Here is a 9,245-nt window from a genome sequence, read left to right as displayed (position 1 = left end):
ATCGCAGGAAGTATGCTTCGACCCCGGACAGGACATTCCGGCGCCGGCAGGTCGGCAAAAAGGGATAAAGAGGTAAAGAACCATATGAGAGAGATATAGGCACATGGGAGGCTGAAAGTTATTAACTGGTAAAAGTTATGCTGAATTGCACTGTTTTACTTTTCCAAATAATTGCAGTATATGTGAAATACGCACTCGCAAACATACCTAAAACCGTTTCCTTGCTATATCAGTAATGGCACAAAGAAGAGCAGAGCAAGAGTTAATTCAATTATTTTTTTTCATGGATATGTCTGTGACTAAAGAAATGACTCAGCATTTAAAACAGCCCTTTATATTTTCAAAAACATGTCCTTGTGGACTTGAAACTGTAATATTTCCAGGATTTTCCCTCGCATCACTGTTGCCTAAACTCTGATTTTCCGTGTGCCACTTTCAATGTGGCGGCTGTCAGTGTCAGCGTTGCATTGAGAGGATCTGAGGACTAATTAGTAATTTATTTTTAGCATTGGCCGCATATTAAGTTTTTGCACAAACTTAATTCACATTGGCAGCGGCGGCAGCTGAGGGTCTCGAGTGCTGCAAATGGCCGCCAACATGCAATTAATTGTGTCATTGTAGCCATTAACCAGACAGTTGAGCAGTAACCCAATTTGTTCGCCTGATTGTCGGCGGAAGGTTGTGGAGTTTGTGGAAGGTTGGTTGTGGCGTGGCGGCCACTTGACCGCCCCTAATGGCCATGGTCAGCAGGCAATATTAGAGGGGACTGCCAAGGCAACGCGAATGGGTTCCTTGTGTGCCAGTTTGCAATTAAAACGCCCCTAAAATGAAAATATATGTATATGTATATGTGTCTGAGTGTGCGAGGAGCAAAATGAATGTGGGGCAGGGCAGTAGGGTCTTAAGGTTCCTGCCAACTCCTGCCAACTTCTGCCAACTCAAGCCATATGTCTTGATATGTCACTTGTCATGCATAATGAACAACTCCTGTGCTCCGTACCTTTTTATATGTGCTCACAACTTGCATGCTTAATGGAATTGCTCTCGAGATAAAAGGCTGAGAAGTCGATAGGGAGGAACATACGCAAAAATACGCGGACAAATTCTTGCGATAAAATGGAATCCCAAATTAGCTTCTAAATATATTTTAGGGCATTTTTGTATGGTAAATTACATTTTCAATACGTACCTAATAACTTAGGTACCTTAAAACTGAAATAAACTTTACAAGAAAAGGGGAAAAAGTTTTTAGCATATCGGTATGAACTGATTTAAAATAAGTAAAGGCATAAAAATATCCAGACATTTTTTATTAGTGGTTGCTTGATAGATCTTCGGTTTGTGGCTGATAGAAATGTCGTGACAATCTTTTGGACAGCTTATGCGTCACTAAAATTAGCATGATTTATCCCAAATTCCCTGTCAGTGTTCTTGGTGGTCCTAAATACGATATCCGCTTTTCTAACTGTTACATATTTTATATCCTATGAATCCTTTAATATACCACTAACAGGTATGTCCACCATCTAGCAATGACATGGTAACCTTATCGTTAGCATTTGCCTTTTTTAAGGGGTAAATCTGGTTTACAACAATTATCTGGGAAAACTAGACTTTGTAATTAAACGCTCGAAACAGACATAATTGTTATTAATTATCATTGGCCGCGTACTGTGACCAATGTTTGTTGATGATGCCAGCGATGCCAGCTATATTTGATTGCCAGAATTGACTCACAGGCGAAGTAATTATATTACACAGGGACACGTTGATACAGTATCTAACCGCTAATTAAGACAAAGTCAAACGGAAAATAAGATTCAAAAGCTTTCTAAGGATGAATCTTTTGCATGCCATCTCCAAATGCCCTCAAAGTCCAATCTAACTATGTACCTTGGTTTTACTTACGGTAGTTGTCATCAGTTCTATTCAACTTCTGTTCAGTAATTCAGTTATATTTTTTATATTTTTTCATATTCATGTGTTATATACATTGCCCAGTATTCTCTATTTTCATTAAAAGCAGTTTGAGTTCCTTAAAGTGCATTTCTTTATCTTCACGTTTTCACCTACGTCCTTACATAATAAAAACAAACTGTACAAAATTATACCACGTACACGTAGAGTAAGAGAGTTTTTTGGGTTCGCATAAAGACATGTCACATGTAAAAGGAGGCGAAGTAAAAATATTCTTGATCAGGTCATTTCCGTCAGTCTGTCCTTCGAGTTTTGGGTAATAGTTTCCTAGCTAGAGAGTTAAGATTTCAGATAGGAACTAGGCAGTTAGATTGTAAAGACGACTTGTATGTGCAAGTTTACTCAAGTGACTTTAAGCCTTCCAAAACTGTGTTTAAATGTTTACATTTTTCCCATCTAAACTTTTGCCTGTCAAATTTTTATCTATATGCCAAATCACCCAAAACTGTCCACATTTTCGAAAGTTATTCGGTATTTTTTGGAGACTAATACGCTTAAAATATATTTGCAACCTAAATAGGAACTTTTAGTTTTTCGAGTGTATTCTACAAAATGTTGTATCGAACCTTGTTTGTGTGGCTTTTCCATTAATATTTTGTCAATCGACGCCTCAGTCTGTTATTGCAAGTTACATGCCCTGCTGGTCGGTATTTATTTATATTTCCAATTTATTTCAACCACAAAATGTCTATGTATAAGGAGATTACCAAGCCCTAATCTTTTACTTACGCTCGAAGGCAAATTTTCATTCATCGATAAAGGTTGTGAGGAAACTTTATTCATTTGCAACCCGGTTTTCCCTTCTTATTAAACTGGCAAAAGGGGATTTTAGCACTGAAGGACGATGACAGCTGGTGCCATGGATAAAATGGACACGACAGTATCTGGCGAGGATATCTGCATGCAATTGTGACTTCTCTCTTGGCCGACACAACTCCTTCTCGTCCATAATTTGATCGTTAAAATGGCCAACGCCGCCTTTGCATCGTTTGGCAGCTGCAATTAAATGTCCTTTTTACGATTGTGCAGAGATGCAGCCGTCGTAATGAAATTAACAGCGGCTTTTCTTTTTCATTTCCTCTGGCACTGACAAACGATCGTCAGCCCTTTCCCCCGGCGGTTTCCCTTGGAGCTTTAAAACGCCACTTAAGTGTAAAGTAAAACTGGCCATAAAGCTCGTTAAATCGCCAAGAAATAAGCATACATGCACACATGTGTGAACCTCTTTTTCGTTGATATATTTTCCGGGATGGATTCCTTGCATGACAGGAACAAGGACCGCGATGAAGTCCTTAAGCGGTTCGTGAGTGCGCCCATGTTTGGGCGTTACCGTCAACCAAAACGATTGTGGATGGAGGGACAATTTAAGTGCCCAACGGGGGATTTAAATTACTGTGGCGCCTTAACTGAAATGAATTTCAACAAAAGTCCCACATACGTATAATTCGGCACTTAATTACGGCAGCATCTCTTTTAAATTGGGGTTTATTTGTGTTCTTTTTAAGTAATCTGGCTGGCACTAATTATTGATAGTTTATGTTGAAGCTTACTGTCCGCACTTTGTTCCAAGAATTTACTACTGGTTCAATAGCCTTAAAGATGGCTAGCATACTCAAATCTTATGTCCACTATCTCCAATGTCTTCCCAGACACCACTCTTCTTCCAGACCTCGCTCTCACTGGCACTTCCGAGGCACTAGACTAGCCACAGGTGGCACTTTAATTTGCACCTTTCAGCGGCGCCGGGAGCACTGTCATCGCCGGTGGCCTCGCCCAAAAGTCACCCGGGAAGGCAGCTTGGAGGCCAAGAGAGCCACTGTGTCAGTGGGTCCCCCAGGAGCACGCCGGGCACACGAGGACTAAGAGGCAAGGTGGTTCGGGAAGACTCCAGTGCGCCGGGGAGTAATTAACACTGCGACGCTGGCTGCCACTGAGTAAACAATGGCCAACGGAGCCGCAGTTGTTAATTACGCCAACAATACGCTGCAGCAGAGGGCGGACAAAAAAAGGGCGTGGCAAATGTAAGGCCAAGCCTAAGGAGCGGGAGAAAAATTAAACACGGGAAGTGCAAATTACCGTTTGGAGGAAGCTCACACGAGGAGCAGCCAAATGAGGAAAAGACCCCTTGAGTATCAGTGTATGGAGAGTATGTTTTTAAGTACTTAATAAGCTTAACATTTATAAGATTATTTATTTATTTTTAAGTTTGCATGCCCTGATAAATATTTTTAAATACACCACATCATTTGTTCAATCTCACATTCTTCTAAAGAGCTAAAGCTTAAAAGCTCTTCCAGAACTTGTAAAACGTTCCTGTCGTATGGAAAATGCTCCGGACCATCAAGACCTGCAGGAAGCCAACAAATATCATGGACAAAAACTGGGCCCACGACCAGTTGTTGACCATGGAGTAGGTGGACTCGGCCACGTTGCGATCCCTGGCCTCGATCGCTCGAATGAAGTCCTGAGTCTGGCGGGATCTCATGAGGTTGACATGGATCTTTCCCATGTAGCCATCGATACCAGCATAGGCCACGTCAAATTGGTAGTCGGTCAACATTTCCTGGCGAAGATCTCGCCATTCCCGCTCCTCCCGGTCGGCCGGAGCTACTTCCAGGGCGAAGGAAACGATCTTTTGGTTAAAAGTGCTGATGGTGTTATCGAAGCAGAACTTATAAGAGCCCGTTTCGTTGGCCTTCATGCTGTGTTTGCCCTTCTCCCGTTTGATTTCATTTATCAGAAGCCGACGAATCGGATCCATGAGATTAAAATTGACGTGGGTCTCGCCGAGACCTCCGTGTATCACCTGATAGTCTATGTTTATGTTCTCGGTGGAGGCAATCGGCTGATAAAAGCACTCCTGGCGGCCAGCTTCCACGAACACAGTCAGTTGTTTGTTGTGCGGCTCGGCATCGGAAAATTCGAGATCCAACAGCAGGGCCAACAAAATAACACGGGCGATTCGAAACATTTTCGCGACGCTTTGCCAATTTTACGACTCGAATTGTTCGACTGGTTGGTTGGTGTTCGGTTGCCTATTTTACACTCTGTCTGTATTTAGGGAAGTGAAGGGAGTAGCCTGCTTAATGAGGAGAGTGAACATTTGGGGGAAAGCTGCACTTGCCCCGTCAAGTCTTTAAAGATTATTTAATATTATTTATTTATTCATTTTGGTGTGTTTTCTATTGACTGCATAATTTGTTATGCATACGACTTACATTCTAATAAAGACCGCATATTATTTAAACTTTTCAGAATATTTTTTGGAACTGAACCAGAAGTTCCACGTGTGCTGCAGCTTTTCTGCAGTGCATTGCCATATGGCCTTTGGAGGAACGTTGTGTGAGCGAGCGCATAGTGCTAAATGCAGCTTTTAATAGCCAGCACCAATTGCCACCCGCCCCCCTCGCAATTCCATGCCACATATCCCCCTCCCATCCACCCACCAGACTGGCAAAACTAAAAGCAACTGCATCAAAAGGAATATGAATTGAGGTCGATGTGTAAATATTTGTCAACGGTAATGGAAATTTATGCTACCGTTGCTGCTGATGCTGCCAAAGGTGGGCGGTGGCTGGTGGAAATGGCAGTGGGCGTGGCACTGGAAGGGCGGCGTGGCGAGTCGAGCGCTTTCATTTTTTTAAAAACTGTCGGCGACGCAGCGTGAGACAAAAAGTACGCTAAAATGTGTAGAAGTATCGAGGAGAATGCTATACCCTTTAAGTACTTCAAGAATTTGGTAATTATTAAAAGGAAAACGAATAAGGTATTTTTTTTAATTTGTAATATTTATTATTTGACATTTATATAAAATATTTTATATATTTGGCTTTTCCGCAACGATGCGAAATATAAGAGGCTCAGCTTTGTAGAGTATGAATATAGCACCTCCTGGAGTTTTTTAAGAGCAAAAAAATATGGTATAAAAGGAGAGAAACCAACAAATGCTTGCGTTTGGCCAGGGATACTTTACAAATAGATGCACGACTACATAATAACACATACTCATGAAAGGGGAATGCATGTGTAGTTGCAGAGTTTGCGTTTTAAGCCTTTCCGTTGCTTTCGCATTCTCGGTTCATTCAAAGTTCGTTTATTGTACGCCAACATATTATTTAAACACATGGGAAACCACACCAATTAAATTCGATTTTAATCGTTAAATTTAAAGGTGCCACTTTCCCTCCCAAGTCCTTATTGGATTCATTATAACTTGACTTTTTACAAGTGCGTCTGATGTAAAAAATCTAATCTGTTTTCTAAATTACTTACGAATGTCATATATTTGCGTATGCCTATTTCAGTTGTTTTCTTTAGGCAGCTTTATTTTGTTTGGTAGACTCTGGATGCATTGGAACTTTTACTGCCATACGGCACTTCACTTTTAGCTATTTACTCAAAAAAAGTGCGATGAGCGCACAGCAGGCTCTAAACTGCCCCCCTTTCCAGTTCAAACCCACAGTAATATTTTTTTAGAAAGCAAAAAAATGCATTCGCGACGCCCAAATGCCGGAGGCTGGAATACACAGTCGAAGCATGAAGGCTCCACACAGGACGCATAAAAAATGTGGCCTGGGGTGGACTGCAGGTGATGGCAGCTGGAAAAAGCTGGCTGGCAATATCAGGACTAGAAAATAGCGAAAGAGTTACACGGAAAGAATCCTTTTTCTAACCTAGCATCAAAGAGGGGAACATTTAATGAAATTTATTTTCATTCAATATTTTAAACCTATATATTTTGCTAAATGTATCGGGGAAATTGTTTGCATGGATTCTTTTTAATCTAAACGCTTCTTATGTGGTTAACCACTTCTTAAGGAGACGTAAGTGAATGAATATGAATGTTTTAATAATTTTCCCCCAGTGTAGATTCTGCGGGGTGTCTTACAGCGTGAAATGTGGAAGGCGTTGGCAGCTGCAAAGTAGCCGACACCGGGGTCTGAATCATTGGAGCGCACTTGTGTGCGTTGCCTTTGCCTCTGTATGTGTGGGAATGTGTTTGTGGTTGTGTGTGGGTGTGTGTGCGTGTTGCTTTAGTTGATTGTTTGCTGGGGGCGCGCCAGGTGTGGGGGCGTTCCGGAGGGCGTGGCAGGTGGATGAAGATCAAAACCCTGCTGTCGAGGAAGCCAATTTAATTTGATGAAATTAAGATGGCGATAAAAAGATGAGGGCGACGAAAGCTCTTGAAAAATTTAGATTGAGTTTTATAGGAATCTTTAAGCTATCCCATTATTAAGCAGCTACACGTATAGACTACCTAAATAGTAAGAATTGCTCAATATATTTTAAGCTATTCCTTCTCCATTTAACAACCCTTTATCTTATTCCTCTCATATTTATTAATTATTTAATGCATTTCATGTAATTAAGTATATATGTACAGCATGTTCTTAGTCTGATCTTATCTTATTTTAAATAATATTAGTAATTAACGGTATTCTCATATTCCATCCACTGTTTGTTTTTAATTTTCTATTAGCGACAGTCCGTGGCCGTTGCTCTCCCCATCAAATCAGAGCAAGTCCTTGACAAAGGCCGCACCCACTCAGAGTTATGGGCTCAACTTTCTCAGTCTGCTCGTTCAGCTGTTGAGCGACTTTAGCTGATGGATGATGGTCCGATCACTGGCCAGAATAAATTGACCCCAAAAATTGCGAAGGTCAGCCACAGAGATGGCTCATGAATTATTAAAGACACAACAACAGCCAGTTGACCCTAATCCTCAAAACGGCTGCTGCCAATGATTGCAAAATGCTAAGCCAAATGGAAGGAAGTTCTGTGTGAGAAGTCTGTGCGAACCACAGAATTTCGAACGAAAGAACACCAAACCGCAAATTCGGCCAGAGAGATGTTTTGACAATTTCCATGGCGAGGGGTAAATTCCTTGACCAACTCCATTGAGTATTTCTAGGTTCTCCTGCAAGTAGCACTTTAAATTAATGAACTGAGATTAAGCAAGACAAATTGTTGTGGAGCCTGGGGCTTCAGAAAATTTTCTTTAGAGGCAAATTGTTTTTCGGTCTCGAAAATATATTAATTTGTATTTTGTGCTTGCCCCTCATCGCTGCGCCCCAGCCGCCAATAAATCTACAATTTATTGTTATTGATATTTGTGTAAGCAACTTTTGCAGGCCCTACAATTAAGAATTTAAGGGGCAGAAAATTGAATGAATTTTCGAAGAAGAAAATCAGTTGACAAGCTCCGAAAATTTATAGTACCTGCAGGAAGCCATGCAAAAAATACGAGTATACAGCCACTTTCACTTGTGGCCCCAGAGGAGAAACACCGAATCTCATGTGGAAAATGCATTCAATGAAATGGTTTCCCCATATATCTGTGCTCTCTCCTTTGGTCGTGAGCCAAGCAAATATTCATTGAATTTTGTAGTAACAAACGACAAGTTGTCAGTCAGTCGGTGTCGGTGTCGGTGCCGGTGCAGGGAAAAAACAGAGCTATTTCTAGGGAAAATTTATTGCCCCAATGTCGGACAGGGAAACTCATCAACCCAGGTTCACGAGTCAGACCGGCCGGGAATTATGCCATTAGATGTTTGATTCCCCCTTTTCCTTGTTTAGGTTGTTTTGTTGGTCAAGCGAGCAGTTCAAATAAATAAGCAATTTCCGACGACAACTTGAACAAGCATGAAATGCAATGAAGCAACAACTTTCCACCGGCGAGGCGGAACTGCGAAGGCAAGGACATTGGTGCAGCTTTGGAAAAGCTCTCCAAAGTGCTTCTTAACTAAGCTTAAAAGCAATGCCATCGGCCACAGAAGCAACTTCGATTTGGTGTAGAAATTGCAGTTCACTCTTAGATTTGCCCCTCCCCCTCCCCCTGAATGGCTCCGTGCCACAAGCCGGCATGGCTTTCCTTGACAACTTTTCAGCTGTTATTTGTTTTTATTGCTGCTGTGGCCCATTGAAGTGTGACAACTAAGCTCATTTGTGGCCGCAGTTACCCGCAAGTGGCTGCCCAGGAAGCCGCTGAAATCCTTAGCCACCCAAGCGCAACAAAGCCGCGACATCCTTTTCACCTGCTTTCGACTTCGATGGCGAAAGTTCCACATTTCTCGGCACTGTCATCATTTGTGGTTAATTTTGTCCCGCCGCCTGCGCTTATCCTTTGCCAACTGTCACAACTTGGCGACAGGCGCGGAGTAGAAAGTTGCAGTTCGGGCTTGAGGACTCGGATAAGGATGCACTGGGAATAAAGGCAGCAACCACTTCAAAGAGAAGAGTAAGCTAGATATAACATCTCCACATAAGGT

The 9,245-nt window shown here is 41.8% G+C and overlaps 1 protein-coding gene across 1 annotated transcript; it reads right to left on the bottom strand.

Moving 5' to 3' along the window:
• Positions 1-4,148: 4,148 nt before the first annotated feature.
• Positions 4,149-5,056, bottom strand: LOC122614251 (transmembrane emp24 domain-containing protein 1). Its single transcript, XM_043788785.1, has one exon. It carries the CDS (start codon positions 4,946-4,948, stop codon positions 4,259-4,261), a length of 690 nt encoding a protein of 229 aa, XP_043644720.1. The 5' UTR covers positions 4,949-5,056; the 3' UTR covers positions 4,149-4,258.
• Positions 5,057-9,245: the final 4,189 nt, after the last annotated feature.

The sequence above is a fragment of the Drosophila teissieri genome, chromosome 2R (genome assembly GCF_016746235.2).
Source record: "Drosophila teissieri strain GT53w chromosome 2R, Prin_Dtei_1.1, whole genome shotgun sequence".
Lineage (NCBI taxonomy): Eukaryota > Metazoa > Arthropoda > Insecta > Diptera > Drosophilidae > Drosophila > Drosophila teissieri.
The sequence above is the reverse complement of the archived record's forward strand: the minus strand, read 5'-3'. Positions and strand labels throughout refer to the sequence as shown.